Genomic DNA, 19,668 nt, shown 5'->3' on the forward strand with positions numbered 1-19,668 from the left:
TACCAAGGACCCTTCAGTCAGCATTTCACTGTTAGTCTACACCTGTTGTTTACCAGGGAGCCTTCAGTCAGCATTTCACTGTTAGTCTACACCTGTTGTTTACCAAGGACCCATCAGTCAGCATTTCACTGTTAGTCTACACCTGTTGTTTACCAAGGACCCATCAGTCAGCATTTCACTGTTAGTCTACACCTGTTGTTTACCAGGGAGCCTTCAGTCAGCATTTCACTGTTAGTCTACACCTGTTGTTTACCAGGGAGCCTTCAGTCAGCATTGCACTGTTAGTCTACACCTGTTGTTTACCAGGGAGCCTTCAGTCAGCATTTCACTGTTATTCTACACCTGTTGTTTACCAAGGGCCCTTCAGTCAGCATTTCACTGTTAGTTTACACCTGTTGTTTACCAAGGACCCGTCAGTCAGCATTTCCCTGTTAGTCTACACCTGTTGTTTACCAAGGACCCTTCAGTCAGCATTTCACTGTTAGTCTACACCTGTTGTTTACCAAGGACCCTTCAGTCAGCATTTCCCTGTTAGTCTACACCTGTTGTTTACCGAGGACCCATCAGTCAGCATTTCACTGTTAGTCTACACCTGTTGTTTACCAAGGACCCATCAGTCAGCATTTCACTGTTAGTCTACACCTGTTGTTTACCAGGGAGCCTTCAGTCAGCATTTCACTGTTAGTCTACACCTGTTGTTTACCAGGGAGCCTTCAGTCAGCATTTCACTGTTAGTCTACACCTGTTGTTTACCAGGGAGCCTTCAGTCAGGATTTCACTGTTAGTCTACACCTGTTGTTTACCAAGGACCCTTCAGTCAGCATTTCACTGTTAGTCTACACCTGTTGTTTACCAAGGGCCCTTCAGTAAGCGATTCACTGTTAGTCTACAGCTGTTGTTTACCAAGGACCCATCAGTCAGCATTTCACTGTTAGTCTAGACCTGTTGTTTACCAAGGACCCTTCAGTAAGCGATTCACTGTTAGTCTACAGCTGTTGTTTTACGAACCACGTGATGTAGGGAACACGGTGCCATGTGGATAACACATGTTTTCCATCTCTCAGACAAAACCATTTCTAAACAGCTAAAGAATGTCAGCTATTTGGAGGAAAACCCTACACCCTACAACCCCATCACTATAACTACAGTTCTCTGAAGGAGGGAAACAAGGTACAACACAACTAATGGGAGGGATCCGTACTTTTCCGACTTCGATTGAAGAATTAAAATCACACCTGACAAGGCCAAAGAAATCCCCGACCTCGCTGGGAAGCCCCCCCCGGCCTTCCACAGGTGATAACCCATGAGGCTTTCGATTCACTCAATCAATTCAGTATCGCTCTTCACCCGAGCCCACAACCCGGCGGCACGGGGCCAAACATGCGGCGAAACCTCATTTTACCTCCTTCAGGGAACAGTAGATATAGTCATAACTTTACGTTATTTTCCTGTCGGTACTCTCGGGTACAACACAACTACGGGGGAATGGAATCCTGCCCAAAGCCGTAACCAACGGATACCAAATGAAACGGGCCGTGGCAGACCGGCCACACCTCCACCCAACAAGATGTGGTAGTCTGGATATTGTACACGCTGTGGGCAGTCTAATGACGCTATTCTGTCCCAGCTGTAAACACGCTGTGGGCAGTCTAATGATCCTCTTCTGTCCCAGCTGTAAACACACTGTGGGCAGTCTAATGATCCTCTTCTGTCCCAGCTGTAAACACACTGTGGGCAGTCTAATGATCCTCTTCTGTCCCAGCTGTAAACACGCTGTGGGCAGTCTAATGATCCTCTTCTGTCCCAGCTGTAAACACACTGTGGGCTGTCTAATGATCCTCTTCTGTCCCAGCTGTAAACACACTGTGGGCTGTCTAATGACCCATCTTCTGTCCCAGCTGTAAACACGCTGTGGGCAGTCTAATGATCCTCTTCTGTCCCAGCTGTAAACACACTGTGGGCAGTCTAGTGATCCTCTTCTGTCCCAGCTGTAAACACGCTGTGGGCAGTCTAATGATCCTCTTCTGTCCCAGCTGTAAACACACTGTGGGCTGTCTAATGATCCTCTTCTGTCCCAGCTGTAAACACACTGTGGGCAGTCTAATGATCCTCTTCTGTCCCAGCTGTAAACACGCTGTGGGCAGTCTAATGATCCTCTTCTGTCCCAGCTGTAAACACACTGTGGGCTGTCTAATGATCCTCTTCTGTCCCAGCTGTAAACACACTGTGGGCTGTCTAATGACCCATCTTCTGTCCCAGCTGTAAACACGCTGTGGGCAGTCTAATGATCCTCTTCTGTCCCAGCTGTAAAAACACTGTGGGCAGTCTAGTGATCCTCTTCTGTCCCAGCTGTAAACACACTGTGGGCTGTCTAGTGACCCATCTTCTGTCCCAGCTGTAAACACACTGTGGGCTGTCTAGTGACCCATCTTCTGTCCCAGCTGTAAACACACTGTGGGCTGTCTAGTGACCCATCTTCTGTCCCAGCTGTAAACACACTGTGGGCTGTCTAGTGGCCCATCTTCTGTCCCAGCTGTAAACACACTGTGGGCTGTCTAGTGACCCATCTTCTGTCCCAGCTGTAAACACACTGTGGGCTGTCTAGTGACCCATATTCTGAGTGAAACAAGAGTGAAGGGTGAAACAAGAAGAAGAGAGGAACTAGAAGGAGAGAGAAACAAGAAGGAGAGAAACAAGAAGGAGAGAAACAAGAAGACGAGAGAAACAAGAAGAGAGACACAAGAGAGAAACAAGAAGAGTGAAACAAGAAGAAGAGTGAAACAAGAGAGAAACAAGAAGGAGAGAGAAACAAGAAGAGAGAAACAAGAAGAGAGAAACAAGAAGAAGAGAGAAACAAGAAGAAGAGTGAAACAAGAAGAAGAGTGAAACAAGAAGAAGAGAGAAACAAGAAGAAGAGAGAAACAAGAAGGAGAGAGAAACAAGAGTGAAACAAGAAGAGAGAAACAAGAAGAAGAGAGAAACAAGAAGGAGAGAGAAACAAGAAGAAGAGTGAAACAAGAAGAAGAGTGAAACAAGAAGAAGAGTGAAACAAGAAGAAGAGTGAAACAAGAGAGAAACAAGAAGAAGAGTGAAACAAGAAGAAGAGTGAAACAAGAAGAAGAGTGAAACAAGAAGAAGAGTGAAACAAGAAGAAGAGAGAAACAAGAAGAAGAGAGAAACAAGAGTGAAACAAGAAGAGAGAAACAAGAAGAAGAGAGAAACAAGAAGGAGAGAGAAACAAGAAGAAGAGTGAAACAAGAAGAAGAGTGAAACAAGAAGAGTGAAACAAGAAGAAGAGTGAAACAAGAGAGAAACAAGAAGAAGAGTGAAACAAGAAGAAGAGTGAAACAAGAAGAAGAGTGAAACAAGAGAGAAACAAGAAGAAGAGAGAAACAAGAAGAAGAGTGAAACAAGGAGGAGAGTGAAACAAGAAGAAGAGAGAAACAAGAAGAAGAGAGAAACAAGAAGAAGAGAGAAACAAGAAGAGTGAAACAAGAAGAGAGAAACAAGAAGAAGAGAGAAACAAGGAGAGAGAAACAAGAAGAAGAGTGAAACAAGAAGAAGAGTGAAACAAGAAGAAGAGTGAAACAAGAAGAAGAGTGAAACAAGAGAGAAACAAGAAGAAGAGTGAAACAAGAAGAAGAGTGAAACAAGAAGAAGAGTGAAACAAGAAGAAGAGTGAAACAAGAGAGAAACAAGAAGAAGAGAGAAACAAGAAGAAGAGTGAAACAAGGAGGAGAGTGAAACAAGAAGAAGAGAGAAACAAGAAGAGTGAAACAAGAAGAGTGAAACAAGAAGAAGAGTGAAACAAGAAGAAGAGTGAAACAAGAGAGAAACAAGAAGGAGAGAGAAACAAGAAGAAGAGTGAAACAAGAAGAAGAGAGAAACCAGAAGGAGAGAGAAACAAGAGTGAAACAAGAAGAGAGCAACAAGAAGAAGAGAGAAACAAGAAGAAGAGAGAAACAAGAAGAAGAGAGAAACAAGAAGAGTGAAACAAGAAGAGTGAAACAAGAAGAGAGCAACAAGAAGAAGAGAGAAACAAGGAGGAGAGTGAAACAAGAAGAAGAGAGAAACAAGAAGAAGAGAGAAACAAGAAGAAGAGAGAAACAAGAAGAGTGAAACAAGAAGAAGAGAGAAACAAGAAGAAGAGAGAAACAAGAAGAAGAGAGAAACAAGAAGAGTGAAACAAGAAGAAGAGAGAAACAAGAAGAAGAGAGAAACAAGAAGAAGAGAGAAACAAGAAGAGTGAAACAAGGAGGAGAGTGAAACAAGAAGAAGAGAGAAACAAGAAGAGAGAAACAAGAAGAAGAGAGAAACAAGAAGAGTGAAACAAGGAGGAGAGTGAAACAAGAAGAAGAGAGAAACAAGAAGAAGAGAGAAACAAGAAGAAGAGAGAAACAAGAAGAGTGAAACAAGAAGAAGAGAGAAACAAGAAGAAGAGAGAAACAAGAAGAAGAGAGAAACAAGAAGAGTGAAACAAGAAGAAGGGTGAAACAAGAAGAAGAGTGAAACAAGAAGAAGAGTGAAACAAGAGAGAAACAAGAAGAAGAGAGAAACAAGAAGAGTGAAACAAGGAGGAGAGTGAAACAAGAAGAAGAGAGAAACAAGAAGAAGAGAGAAACAAGAAGAAGAGTGAAACAAGAAGAAGAGTGAAACAAGAAGAGTGAAACAAGAAGAAGAGTGAAACAAGAAGGAGAGAGAAACAAGAAGAAGAGAGAAACAAGAAGAGAGCAACAAGAAGAGAGAAACAAGAAGAAGAGAGAAACAAGAAGAAGAGAGCAACAAGAAGAAGAGAGAAACAAGAAGAAGAGTGAAACAAGAAGAAGAGTGAAACAAGAAGAGAGAAACAAGAAGAAGAGAGAAACAAGAAGAAGAGTGAAACAAGAAGAAGAGTGAAACAAGAAGAGTGAAACAAGAAGAAGAGTGAAACAAGAAGAGTGAAACAAGAAGAAGAGTGAAACAAGAAGAAGAGTGAAACAAGAGAGAAACAAGAAGAGAGAAACAAGAGTGAAACAAGAAGGAGAGAGAAACAAGAGTGAAACAAGAAGAAGAGAGCAACAAGAAGAAGAGAGAAACCAGAAGAAGAGTGAAACAAGAAGAAGAGTGAAACAAGAAGAGTGAAACAAGAAGAAGAGTGAAACAAGAAGAGTGAAACAATAAGAAGAGTGAAACAAGAAGGGTGAAACAAGAAGAAGAGTGAAACAAGAAGAGTGAAACAAGAAGAAGAGTGAAACAAGAAGAAGAGTGAAACAAGAAGAAGAGTGAAACAAGAAGAAGAGTGAAACAAGAAGAGTGAAACAAGAAGAAGAGTGAAACAAGAAGAAGAGTGAAACAAGAAGAGAGAAACAAGAAGAAGAGAGAAACAAGAAGAAGAGTGAAACAAGAAGAAGAGTGAAACAAGAAGAAGAGTGAAACAAGAGAGAAACAAGAAGAAGAGAGAAACAAGAAGAGTGAAACAAGGAGGAGAGTGAAACAAGAAGAAGAGAGAAACAAGAAGAAGAGAGAAACAAGAAGAAGAGAGAAACAAGAAGAGTGAAACAAGAAGAAGAGTGAAACAAGAAGAAGAGTGAAACAAGAGAGAAACAAGAAGAAGAGAGAAACAAGAAGAGTGAAACAAGGAGGAGAGTGAAACAAGAAGAAGAGAGAAACAAGAAGAAGAGTGAAACAAGAAGAAGAGTGAAACAAGAGAGAAACAAGAAGAGAGAAACAAGAAGAGTGAAACAAGAAGGAGAGAGAAACAAGAGTGAAACAAGAAGAAGAGAGCAACAAGAAGAAGAGAGAAACAAGAAGAAGAGTGAAACAAGAAGAATAGTTAAACAAGAAAAGTGAAACAAGAAGAGTGAAACAAGAAGAAGAGTGAAACAAGAAGGGTGAAACAAGAAGAAGAGTGAAACAAGAAGAGTGAAACAAGAAGAAGAGTGAAACAAGAAGAAGAGTGAAACAAGAAGAAGAGTGAAACAAGAAGAAGAGTGAAACAAGAAGAAGAGTGAAACAAGAAGAAGAGAGAAACAAGGAGAGAAACAAGAGTGAAACAAGAGAGAAACAAGAAGAGTGAAACAAGGAGGAGAGTGAAACAAGAAGAAGAGAGAAACAAGAAGAAGAGTGAAACAAGAAGAAGAGTGAAACAAGAAGAGTGAAACAAGAAGAAGAGTGAAACAAGAAGAAGAGTGAAACAAGAGAGAAACAAGAAGAGAGAAACAAGAAGAGTGAAACAAGAAGAAGAGAGAAACAAGAAGAAGAGAGAAACAAGAGTGAAACAAGAAGAGAGCAACAAGAAGAGTGAAACAAGGAGGAGAGTGAAACAAGAAGAAGAGTGAAACAAGAGAGAAACAAGAAGAAGAGAGAAACAAGAAGAAGAGTGAAACAAGAAGAAGAGAGAAACAAGAAGGAGAGAAACAAGAGTGAAACAAGAAGAAGAGAGAAACAAGAAGAGTGAAACAAGGAGGAGAGTGAAACAAGAAGAAGAGAGAAACAAGAAGAAGAGTGAAGCAAGAAGAAGAGTGAAACAAGAAGAGTGAAACAAGAAGAAGAGTGAAACAAGAAGAAGAGTGAAACAAGAGAGAAACAAGAAGAAGAGTGAAACAAGAAGAGTGAAACAAGAAGAAGAGTGAAACAAGAAGAAGAGTGAAACAAGAAGAAGAGAGAAACAAGAAGAAGAGAGCAACAAGAAGAAGAGAGAAACAAGAAGAAGAGTGAAACAAGAAGGAGAGTGAAACAAGAAGAAGAGTGAAACAAGAAGAAGAGTGAAACAAGAAGAGTGAAACAAGAAGAAGAGTGAAACAAGAAGGAGAGTGAAACAAGAAGAGTGAAACAAGAAGAAGAGTGAAACAAGAAGAAGAGTGAAACAAGAAGAGTGAAACAAGAAGAAGAGTGAAACAAGAAGAAGAGTGAAACAAGAGAGAAACAAGAAGAAGAGAGAAACAAGAAGAGTGAAACAAGAAGAAGAGTGAAACAAGAAGAAGAGTGAAACAAGAAGAGTGAAACAAGAAGAAGAGTGAAACAAGAAGAAGAGTGAAACAAGAAGAAGAGTGAAACAAGAAGAAGAGTGAAACAAGAGAGAAACAAGAAGAGAGAAACAAGAAGAGTGAAACAAGAAGAAGAGTGAAACAAGAAGAGTGAAACAAGAAGAAGAGTGAAACAAGAAGAAGAGTGAAACAAGAAGAAGAGTGAAACAAGAGAGAAACAAGAAGAAGAGAGAAACAAGAAGAAGAGTGAAACAAGAAGAGAGAAACAAGAAGAAGAGAGAAACAAGAAGGAGAGAAACAAGAGTGAAACAAGAAGAAGAGAGAAACAAGAAGAAGAGAGAAACAAGAAGAAGAGTGAAACAAGAAGAAGAGTGAAACAAGAAGAAGAGTGAAACAAGAAGAAGAGTGAAACAAGAAGAGAGAAACAAGAAGGAGGAGGGGAAAAGAAGAGAAACCATAAAAGAAAGAGAAAGAGGAATGAGTGAAGCGAGACACTTACCCACAAGGCCTTTCTTCTCTGGAACATACCCCCCAGAATCCACAGAGAGGTTCTCAAAAGACTAGAAAGGAAACAAAATACACACATTTTATAGTCTACCAACATATTGCACTTTTGCTCTTTTATAAACTCGACTGAAACGGTTCAGTAAACTAAACATTCAATTCAACACTGTTCAGCCGACATTTCAAGCATTTCCCGAATGAACCCTTGATGTGTGAGTCCTGATTGGCTTACCCTGCTTCTTCTGGTCTGGGGGATCCCCAACCCTGATTGGCTGTCCACATCTCCCATAAGGAAGTCAGACACTCTGAGGAGGTAGAGGACGAGTCGGCATAAATAACAACGTCAAGTGAGCAAGATTAACGAAACTAAAGATCCGAGATTAAAGATTATAACATATCTTTGCCATTAAATAACAATGTCAGGTGTCCAAGACCACAGTGTAAAAGATAAGTGTCAAACACTAAAAGTTATAACATATTTATTTATACCGTCAACTAACAATGCTCGGTTTAAATAAATAAAACGTTGTGGTGACATAGTAAATAGGAACCTTTTTTATTAAATCTACTGTTCTACAAGAAATGTAATGGTCTTTTCCCTGTTAGTCGGCTTAGGTGTAAATCTTTCCCACAATCCCTGGTAAATCCTTGGCTCTGTGACAAAGAGACACTCGAAGTGTGTTGAAAAGGTAAACAAACGTCGTACTCACACATTGCCAAATGTGAATGCCAAACTGTCGATGGAAGTGTGTATCTCGCCGAATATAACCTTTTTCTTTTCCTGGTTCACTTCCGTGAAGTTAACACCTGTTGGAGAGTGATTCAGAACTCACATGAGAACTTCAACAGAAAGACCAAATCAACATTCATCAACCAGCCAGCAAACAGGCAACAAAAAGCAGACGTAGAGTTTAACCTGGTCATTAAGCTAAAAAACACAGACGTAGAGTTTAACCTGGACATTAAGCTAAAAAACACAGACGGATGTCATCGACAAGAAGAAGAGTGAAACACACAACAAAGTCATAACAAGTAGCACAGTAGTCCTTATTAGATCAACACAGTAGATAACAAGTAGCACAGTAGTCCTTATTAGATCAACACAGTAGATAACAAGTAGCACGGTAGTCCTTATTAGATCAACACAGTAGATAACAAGTAGCACGGTAGTCCTTATTAGATCAACACAGTAGATAACAAGTAGCACGGTAGTCCTTATTAGATCAACACAGTAGATAACAAGTAGGGCGGTAGTCCTTATTAGATCAACACAGTAGATAACAAGTAGCACGGATGTCCTTATTAGATCAACACAGTAGATAACAAGTAGCACGGATGTCCTTATTAGATCAACACAGTAGATAACAAGTAGCACAGTAGTCCTTATTAGATCAACACAGTAGATAACAAGTAGGGCGGTAGTCCTTATTAGATCAACACAGTAGATAACAAGTAGCATGGTAGTCCTTATTAGATCAACACAGTAGATAACAAGTAGCACGGTTGTCCTTATTAGATCAACACAGTAGATAACAAGTAGCACGGTAGTCCTTATTAGATCAACACAGTAGATAACAAGTAGCACGGATGTCCTTATTAGATCAACACAGTAGATAACAAGTAGCACAGTAGTCCTTATTAGATCAACACAGTAGATAACAAGTAGCACGGTAGTCCTTATTAGAACAACACAGTAGATAACAAGTAGCACAGTAGTCCTTATTAGATCAACACAGTAGATAACAAGTAGCACAGTAGTCCTTATTAGATCAACACAGTAGATAACAAGTAGCACGGTAGTCCTTATTAGAACAACACAGTAGATAACAAGTAGCACGGTTGTCCTTATTAGATCAACACAGTAGATAACAAGTAGCACGGTAGTCCTTATTAGATCAACACAGTAGATAACAAGTAGCACGGTAGTCCTTACTAGATCAACACAGTAGATAACAAGTAGCACAGTAGTCCTTATTAGATCAACACAGTAGATGACAAGTAGCACGGTAGTCCTTATTAGAACAACACAGTAGATAACAAGTAGCACAGTAGTCCTTATTAGAACAACACAGTAGATAACAAGTAGCACAGTAGTCCTTATTAGATCAACACAGTAGATAACAAGTAGCACGGTAGTCCTTATTAGAACAACACAGTAGATAACAAGTAGCATGGTAGTCCTTATTAGATCAACACAGTAGATAACAAGTAGCACAGTAGTCCTTATTAGATCAACACAGTAGATAACAAGTAGCACGGTAGTCCTTATTTGAACAACACAGTAGATAACAAGTAGCACGGTAGTCCTTATTAGATCAACACAGTAGATAACAAGTAGCACAGTAGTCCTTATTAGATCAACACAGTAGATAACAAGTAGCACGATAGTCCTTATTAGAACAACACAGTAGATAACAAGTAGAACGGTAGTCCTTATTAGATCAACACAGTAGATAACAAGTAGCACAGTTGTCCTTATTAGATCAACACAGTAGATAACAAGTAGCACGATAGTCCTTATTAGATCAACACAGTAGATAACAAGTAGCACGGTAGTCCTTATTAGAACAACACAGTAGATAACAAGTAGCATGGTAGTCCTTATTAGATCAACACAGTAGATAACAAGTAGCACGATAGTCCTCATTAGATCAACACAGTAGACAACAAGTAGCACGGTAGTCCTTATTAGAACAACACAGTAGATAACAAGTAGCACGGTAGTCCTTACTAGATCAACACAGTAGATAACAAGTAGCACAGTAGTCCTTATTAGATCAACACAGTAGATAACAAGTAGCACGGTAGTCCTTATTAGAACAACACAGTAGATAACAAGTAGCACGGTAGTCCTTATTAGATCAACACAGTAGATAACAAGTAGCACAGTAGTCCTTATTAGATCAACACAGTAGATAACAAGTAGCACAGTAGTCCTTATTAGATCAACACAGTAGATAACAAGTAGCACGGTAGTCCTTATTAGATCAACACAGTAGATAACAAGTAGCACGGTAGTCCTTATTAGAACAACACAGTAGATAACAAGTAGCATGGTAGTCCTTATTAGATCAACACAGTAGATAACAAGTAGCACAGTAGTCCTTATTAGATCAACACAGTAGATAACAAGTAGCACGGTAGTCCTTATTTGAACAACACAGTAGATAACAAGTAGCACGGTAGTCCTTATTAGATCAACACAGTAGATAACAAGTAGCACAGTAGTCCTTATTAGATCAACACAGTAGATAACAAGTAGCACGATAGTCCTTATTAGAACAACACAGTAGATAACAAGTAGAACGGTAGTCCTTATTAGATCAACACAGTAGATAACAAGTAGCACAGTTGTCCTTATTAGATAAACACAGTAGATAACAAGTAGCACGATAGTCCTTATTAGATCAACACAGTAGATAACAAGTAGCACGGTAGTCCTTATTAGAACAACACAGTAGATAACAAGTAGCACGGTAGTCCTTATTAGATCAACACAGTAGATAACAAGTAGCACGGTTGTCCTTATTAGATCAACACAGTAGATAACAAGTAGCACGATAGTCCTTATTAGATCAACACAGTAGATAACAAGTAGCACGGTAGTCCTTATTAGATCAACACAGTAGATAACAAGTAGCACGGTAGTCTTTATTAGAACAACACAGTAGATAACAAGTAGCATGGTAGTCCTTATTAGATCAACACAGTAGATAACAAGTAGCACAGTAGTCCTTATTAGATCAACACAGTAGATAACAAGTAGCATGGTAGTCCTTATTAGATCAACACAGTAGATAACAAGTAGCACAGTAGTCCTTATTAGATCAACACAGTAGATAACAAGTAGCACGGTAGTCCTTATTTGAACAACACAGTAGATAACAAGTAGCACGGTAGTCCTTATTAGATCAACACAGTAGATAACAAGTAGCACAGTAGTCCTTATTAGATCAACACAGTAGATAACAAGTAGCACGATAGTCCTTATTAGAACAACACAGTAGATAACAAGTAGAACAGTAGTCCTTATTAGATCAACACAGTAGATAACAAGTAGCACGATAGTCCTTATTAGATCAACACAGTAGATAACAAGTAGCACGGTAGTCCTTATTAGATCAACACAGTAGATAACAAGTAGCACGATAGTCCTTATTAGATCAACACAGTAGATAACAAGTAGCACGGTAGTCCTTATTAGATCAACACAGTAGATAACAAGTAGCACGGTAGTCTTTATTAGAACAACACAGTAGATAACAAGTAGCATGGTAGTCCTTATTAGATCAACACAGTAGATAACAAGTAGCACAGTAGTCCTTATTAGATCAACACAGTAGATAACAAGTAGCACGGTAGTCCTTATTTGAACAACACAGTAGATAACAAGTAGCACAGTAGTCCTTATTAGATCAACACAGTAGATAACAAGTAGCACGATAGTCCTTATTAGAACAACACAGTAGATAACAAGTAGAACGGTAGTCCTTATTAGATCAACACAGTAGATAACAAGTAGCACGGTTGTCCTTATTAGATCAACACAGTAGATAACAAGTAGCACGATAGTCCTCATTAGATCAACACAGTAGATAACAAGTAGCACGGTAGTCCTTATTAGAACAACACAGTAGATAACAAGTAGCACGGTAGTCCTTATTAGATCAACACAGTAGATAACAAGTAGCACGGTAGTCCTTATTAGATCAACACAGTAGATAACAAGTAGCACGGTAGTCCTTATTAGATCAACACAGTAGATAACAAGTAGCACGGCAGTCCTTATTAGAACAACACAGTAGATAACAAGTAGCACGGTAGTCCTTATTAGATCAACACAGTAGATAACAAGTAGCACGGTAGTCCTTATTTGAACAACACAGTAGATAACAAGTAGCACGGTAGTCCTTATTAGATCAACACAGTAGATAACAAGTAGCACAGTAGTCCTTATTAGATCAACACAGTAGATAACAAGTAGCACGATAGTCCTTATTAGAACAACACAGTAGATAACAAGTAGAACGGTAGTCCTTATTAGATCAACACAGTAGATAACAAGTAGCACAGTTGTCCTTATTAGATCAACACAGTAGATAACAAGTAGCACGATAGTCCTTATTAGATCAACACAGTAGATAACAAGTAGCACGGTAGTCCTTATTAGAACAACACAGTAGATAACAAGTAGCACGGTAGTCCTTATTAGATCAACACAGTAGATAACAAGTAGCACGGTTGTCCTTATTAGATCAACACAGTAGATAACAAGTAGCACGATAGTCCTTATTAGATCAACACAGTAGATAACAAGTAGCACGGTAGTCCTTATTAGAACAACACAGTAGATAACAAGTAGCACGGTTGTCCTTATTAGATCAACACAGTAGATAACAAGTAGCACGGTAGTCCTTATTAGATCAACACAGTAGATAACAAGTAGCACGGTAGTCCTTACTAGATCAACACAGTAGATAACAAGTAGCACAGTAGTCCTTATTAGATCAACACAGTAGATAACAAGTAGCACGGTAGTCCTTATTAGAACAACACAGTAGATAACAAGTAGCACAGTAGTCCTTATTAGAACAACACAGTAGATAACAAGTAGCACAGTAGTCCTTATTAGATCAACACAGTAGATAACAAGTAGCACGGTAGTCCTTATTAGAACAACACAGTAGATAACAAGTAGCATGGTAGTCCTTATTAGATCAACACAGTAGATAACAAGTAGCACAGTAGTCCTTATTAGATCAACACAGTAGATAACAAGTAGCACGGTAGTCCTTATTTGAACAACACAGTAGATAACAAGTAGCACGGTAGTCCTTATTAGATCAACACAGTAGATAACAAGTAGCACGGTTGTCCTTATTAGATCAACACAGTAGATAACAAGTAGCACAGTAGTCCTTATTAGATCAACACAGTAGATAACAAGTAGCACGGTAGTCCTTATTAGAACAACACAGTAGATAACAAGTAGCACGGTAGTCCTTATTAGATCAACACAGTAGATAACAAGTAGAACGGTTGTCCTTATTAGATCAACACAGTAGATAACAAGTAGCACGATAGTCCTTATTAGATCAACACAGTAGATAACAAGTAGCACGGTAGTCCTTATTAGATCAACACAGTAGATAACAAGTAGCACGGTTGTCCTTATTAGATCAACACAGTAGATAACAAGTAGCACGGTAGTCCTTATTAGATCAACACAGTAGATAACAAGTAGCACGGTAGTCCTTACTAGATCAACACAGTAGATAACAAGTAGCACAGTAGTCCTTATTAGATCAACACAGTAGATGACAAGTAGCACGGTAGTCCTTATTAGAACAACACAGTAGATAACAAGTAGCACAGTAGTCCTTATTAGAACAACACAGTAGATAACAAGTAGCACAGTAGTCCTTATTAGATCAACACAGTAGATAACAAGTAGCACGGTAGTCCTTATTAGAACAACACAGTAGATAACAAGTAGCATGGTAGTCCTTATTAGATCAACACAGTAGATAACAAGTAGCACAGTAGTCCTTATTAGATCAACACAGTAGATAACAAGTAGCACGGTAGTCCTTATTAGAACAACACAGTAGATAACAAGTAGCATGGTAGTCCTTATTAGATCAACACAGTAGATAACAAGTAGCACAGTAGTCCTTATTAGATCAACACAGTAGATAACAAGTAGCACGGTAGTCCTTATTTGAACAACACAGTAGATAACAAGTAGCACAGTAGTCCTTATTAGATCAACACAGTAGATAACAAGTAGCACGATAGTCCTTATTAGAACAACACAGTAGATAACAAGTAGCAAGGTAGTCCTTATTAGATCAACACAGTAGATAACAAGTAGCACGGTTGTCCTTATTAGATCAACACAGTAGATAACAAGTAGCACGGTAGTCCTTATTAGATCAACACAGTAGATAACAAGTAGCACGGTAGTCCTTATTAGAACAACACAGTAGATAACAAGTAGCACGGTAGTCCTTACTAGATCAACACAGTAGATAACAAGTAGCACAGTAGTCCTTATTAGATCAACACAGTAGATAACAAGTAGCACGGTAGTCCTTATTAGAACAACACAGTAGATAACAAGTAGCACGGTAGTCCTTATTAGATCAACACAGTAGATAACAAGTAGCACAGTAGTCCTTATTAGATCAACACAGTAGATAACAAGTAGCACAGTAGTCCTTATTAGATCAACACAGTAGATAACAAGTAGCACGGTAGTCCTTATTAGATCAACACAGTAGATAACAAGTAGCACGGTAGTCCTTATTAGATCAACACAGTAGATAACAAGTAGCACGATAGTCCTTATTAGATCAACACAGTAGATAACAAGTAGCACAGTAGTCCTTATTAGAACAACACAGTAGATAACAAGTAGCACAGTAGTCCTTATTAGATCAACACAGTAGATAACAAGTAGCACGGTAGTCCTTATTAGAACAACACAGTAGATAACAAGTAGCATGGTAGTCCTTATTAGATCAACACAGTAGATAACAAGTAGCACAGTAGTCCTTATTAGATCAACACAGTAGATAACAAGTAGAACAGTAGTCCTTATTCGATCAACACAGTAGATAACAAGTAGCACGGTTGTCCTTATTAGATCAACACAGTAGATAACAAGTAGCACGATAGTCCTTATTAGATCAACACAGTAGATAACAAGTAGCACGGTAGTCCTTATTAGAACAACACAGTAGATAACAAGTAGCACGGTAGTCCTTATTAGATCAACACAGTAGATAACAAGTAGCACGGTAGTCCTTATTAGATCAACACAGTAGATAACAAGTAGCACGGTAGTCCTTATTAGAACAACACAGTAGATAACAAGTAGCACGGTAGTCCTTATTAGATCAACACAGTAGATAACAAGTAGCACAGTAGTCCTTATTAGATCAACACAGTAGATAACAAGTAGCACGGTAGTCCTTATTAGAACAACACAGTAGATAACAAGTAGCACAGTAGTCCTTATTAGATCAACACAGTAGATAACAAGTAGCACGGTAGTCCTTATTAGATCAACACAGTAGATAACAAGTAGCACGATAGTCCTTATTAGATCAACACAGTAGATAACAAGTAGCACGGTAGTCCTTATTAGATCAACACAGTAGAATGACTTCATTCATTGGGCAAGGTTAAGCATTTAAAAATAGGCTACATTTCATAACTTCCTCTCTTTCTGTTGGGGAGCAGATAGTGAGGAAACTGTGATGGGATGGTCCCTTTCAACAATAAACTGGGCAGAAGTGTTAAAACACACTGATATAGACATACAGTACATAGAGACTAACAGGAACACACTGATATAGACATACAGTACATAGAGCCTAACAGGAACACAGAGATATAGACATACAGTACATAGAGACTAACAGGAACACACTGATATAGACATACAGTACATAGAGACTAACAGGAACACACTGATATAGACATACAGTACATAGAGACTAACAGGAACACAGAGATATAGACATACAGTACATAGAGACTAACAGGAACACACTGATATAGACATGCAGTACATAGAGACTAACATGAACACAGTCAAGGATGTTAAAACACACTGATATAGACATACAGTACATAGAGACTAACAGGAACACACTGATATAGACATACAGTACATAGAGACTAACAGGAACACAGAGATATAGACATACAGTACATAGAGACTAACAGGAACACAGAGATATAGACATACAGTACATAGAGACTAACAGGAACACAGAGATATAGACATACAGTACATAGAGACTAACAGGAACACAGATATATAGACATACAGTACATAGAGACTAACAGGAACACAGTCAAGGATGTCCATTTGGGACATCTTTCTGTGTGTCCAAAAAAATGTATTGGAAATCTTTTTTGAAGAGTAGAACAGAATGGTGCAAAACACACAATCTCTCCAATCTATTATCCTGTGGTAATATGGGTTTCCAATCTGTCAATCAAACCTCTTCAACACAGGTCACATGCTCACTGAGCCTGTCAACATTACAGACATATTTCCGTACCTGTTAGCAATTCCCGAAAATATGTTGTCCAAATGTTTTTTGGACAACGAAGTGTCGACAAATCTTTCGAGAAGACGTCGGCGCACGTTAGCGTTCTCACACAGGAAACAGTTCAGTTCAGTAAGAGAGAGGACATTTGCAGAAAGCAGCCCAAGAGGAAATAGAGAGAGAGAGAGGTAGAGAGAGAGAGGTAGAGAGAGAGAGAGAGAGAGAGAGAGAGAGAGAGAGAGAGAGAGAGAGAGAGAGAGGTAGAGCAAGAGAGAGAGGTAGAGAGAGAGAGGTAGAGAGAGAGAGGTAGAGAGGTGGAGAGGTAGAGAGGTAGAGAGGTAGAGAGAGAGAGAGAGAGAGAGAGAGAGAGAGAGAGAGAGAGAGAGAGAGAGAGAGAGAGGAGAAGACAGAAATCCAACTTCACTTCCTGTCTCCCCGCCACAGGAAACGACTCACGCAGCTTAAAAACTCATCGACGAACACTGAGAAAACCTTCAAAACGACCATCGTAAAACTTACCCCCGTCTGTTTCTTTCTCGCCACCTGTCCCGCCTGCTCAGTCAATCAACCTGAGGGCTCTGATACCTCCTGGTTCTATCGTGGTTGCTGAGTTAACACTCTGATACCTCCTGGTTCTATCGTGGTTGCTGAGCCAACACTCTGATACCTCCTGGTTCTATCGTGGTTGCTGAGCCAACACTCTGATACCTCCTGGTTCTATCGTGGTTGCTGAGCCAACACTCTGATACCTCCTGGTTCTATCGTGGTTGCTCAGCCGTGAAGTCTGAACCAAAGCGTTTCTGACATAGTTTCCTCACCCCTCCCAGTACAGCAGAGCTTCTCTTCAAAACCCTTTTCGTAACACTTCCACTGTTTCCTGATAATGGAGGAGGTCTGACTAAACCAACCAATCAACACAAAACCAAAATCAAATCTCTGTTGATGTTTTGTCGCTGTTGCTGTTGCTGTTCAGTCCCTCTAACAAATACATTCTTGTCTACTGGTACCTTCGGAAGGGGGTTGGAGAGGAGAGGGAGCAATCCACAGCCAACGTTAACCCACGTTCCAGGCCTGGGCAGCACCTCAGGAGACCAATGGGGTGTAAGAGAAGTATATAGAGGTGCCTCTTGGCCCTGCCCCTGAATGCTGCCGTGCTGTAGACGCCCCTGTAGAGGCCGGAGCGCTGAGCGTCTTCCTCAGGACATCCTGCAGTTCTACAACAATGATCCCACCACTCGTTGCCACCAATCACAACACGACAAATATGGGAACTGCATTATTCAAGCCCGGGCCAGGAGGCCATTGCTACATTCCTTTCCCTGAGAACACTCAGTGACCACATGCAGTGTGTTTCTTAGTAAGGGAAAGTGTTTAACAACTGGTCATTCTGTCTTTGGAAGGTATCACTTATTTTTATTGTCGGATGTGCACTGTCGACCATTTCTGGGCTAATTTGCATTTGATAACAAGGGATCCCGTAAGCGGCAGAATAGGCTCAGGAAAGGGTCGCAAAGAGAGAGAGAGAGCAGAGAGAGAGAGCAGAGAGAGAGAGCAGAGAGAGAGCAAATAGAGAGAGGAGAGCAGAGAGAGAGAGCAGAGAGAGAGCAAATAGAGAGAGGAGAGCAGAGAGAGAGAGCAGAGAGAGAGAGCAGAGAGAGAGAGCAGAGAGAGAGCAAATAGAGAGAGGAGAGCAGAGACAGAGAGCAGAGCGAGAGAGCAGAGAGAGGAGAGCAGAGAGAGCAGAGAGAGAGCAAATAGAGAGAGGAGAGCAGAGAGAGAGCAAATAGAGAGAGGAGAGCAGAGAGAGAGCAGAGAGAGAGCAAATAGAGAAAGGAGAGCAGAGAGAGAGAGCAGAGAGAGAGCAAATAAAGAGAGGAGAGCAGAGAGAGAGAGCAGAGAGAGAGCAAATGGAGAGAGGAGAGCAGAGAGAGAGCAAATAGAGAGAGGAGAGCAGAGAGAGAGAGCAGAGAGAGAGCAAATAGAGAAAGGAGAGCAGAGAGAGAGAGCAGAGAGAGAGCAAATAAAGAGAGGAGAGCAGAGAGAGAGAGCAGAGAGAGAGCAAATAGAGAGAGGAGAGCAGAGAGAGAGAGCAGAGAGAGAGCAAATAGAGAGGAGAGCAGAGAGAGAGAGCAGAGAGAGAGCAAATAGAGAGAGGAGAGCAGAGAGCAGAGAGAGAGAGAGCAGAAAGAGAGAAAATAGAGAGAGAGCAAAAGGAGAGAGCAGAGAGAAGAGAGAGCAGAGTAGAGAGAGAGCAGAGAGAGAGCAGAGAGAGCAGAGAGAGAGCAAAAAGAGAGAGCAGAGAGAGAGAAGAAAAAGAGAGAGAGAGCAGAGAGAGAAGCGAGAGCAGAGAGAGAGAGAGCAGAGAGCAAATAGAGAGAGAGTGCAGAGAGAGAGCAGCGAGAGAAGAGAGCAGAGAGAGAGAGAGCAGAGAGAGAATAGAGCAGAAAGAGAGCAGAAAGAGAGCAGAGAGAGAAGAGCAGAAAGAGCAGAGAGAGAGAGCAGAAAGAGCAGAGAGAGAGAGAGCAGCGAGAGAAGAGAGCAGAGAGAGAGCAGAGAGAGACAGCAGAGAGAGAGCAGAGAGAGTCAGCAGAGTGAGAGCAGAGAGAGAGAGAGCAGAGAGAGAGAGAGCAGAGAGAGAAGACAGCAGAAAGAGAGCAGAGAGAACAGAGAGCAGAAAGAGCAGAGAGAGAGAGCAGAAAGAGAGCAGAGAGAGCGAGAGCAGCGAGAGAAGAGAGCAGAGAGAGAGAGCAGAGAGAGACAGCAGATAGAGAGAAAGCCCTTGAATTGAATTGAATTGAGAGGAGAGAGAGCAGAGAGAGAGAGAGCAGAGAGAGAGCAGAGAGAGACAGCAGATAGAGAGAGGAGAGAGCAGAGAGAGAGCAGAGAGAGAGAGCAGAGAGAGAGAGAGATCAGAGAGAGAGAGATCAGAGAGAGAGCAGAGAGAGAGAGCAGAGAGAGAGAGCAGAGAGAGAGAGCAGAGAGAGAGAGCAGAGAGAGCAGAGAGAAACAGCAGAAAGAGAGAGGTGGAAAAGCGTGAAGAGATCTGCAGAGATGAGACAAGAGGAAACATACAAAGGAATTGTAATGAACTAGGACTAGAGGCTGATAAACTAAAACAGCACCAACCACACTGA

General features: G+C 40.5%; 1 protein-coding gene across 8 annotated transcripts in view; it reads right to left on the minus strand.

The window, feature by feature from the left end:
- The window catches only part of LOC110530853 (rho GTPase-activating protein 29), an 82,021-nt gene that overhangs the window by 33,428 nt on the left and 28,925 nt on the right, over positions 1–19,668 (minus strand). For 4 of the 8 annotated variants that reach the window (XM_036986631.1, XM_036986630.1, XM_036986628.1 and 1 more), the window contains exons 4-6: positions 8,180–8,276; positions 7,702–7,774; positions 7,465–7,525 (exon numbers count right to left, since the gene is read on the minus strand). In XM_036986631.1, coding sequence (XP_036842526.1) covers positions 7,465–7,525; positions 7,702–7,774; positions 8,180–8,276 — 231 coding nt within the window. Of the gene's footprint in view, positions 1–7,464; positions 7,526–7,701; positions 7,775–8,179; positions 8,277–16,546; positions 16,759–17,053; positions 18,091–19,668 lie in introns of those variants that run through there. The other 4 variants (XM_036986634.1, XM_036986633.1, XM_036986632.1 and 1 more) reach the window with 4 other exon arrangements.

This window comes from Oncorhynchus mykiss, chromosome 8 (genome assembly GCF_013265735.2).
Source record: "Oncorhynchus mykiss isolate Arlee chromosome 8, USDA_OmykA_1.1, whole genome shotgun sequence".
Classification (NCBI taxonomy): Eukaryota; Metazoa; Chordata; class Actinopteri; order Salmoniformes; family Salmonidae; genus Oncorhynchus; species Oncorhynchus mykiss.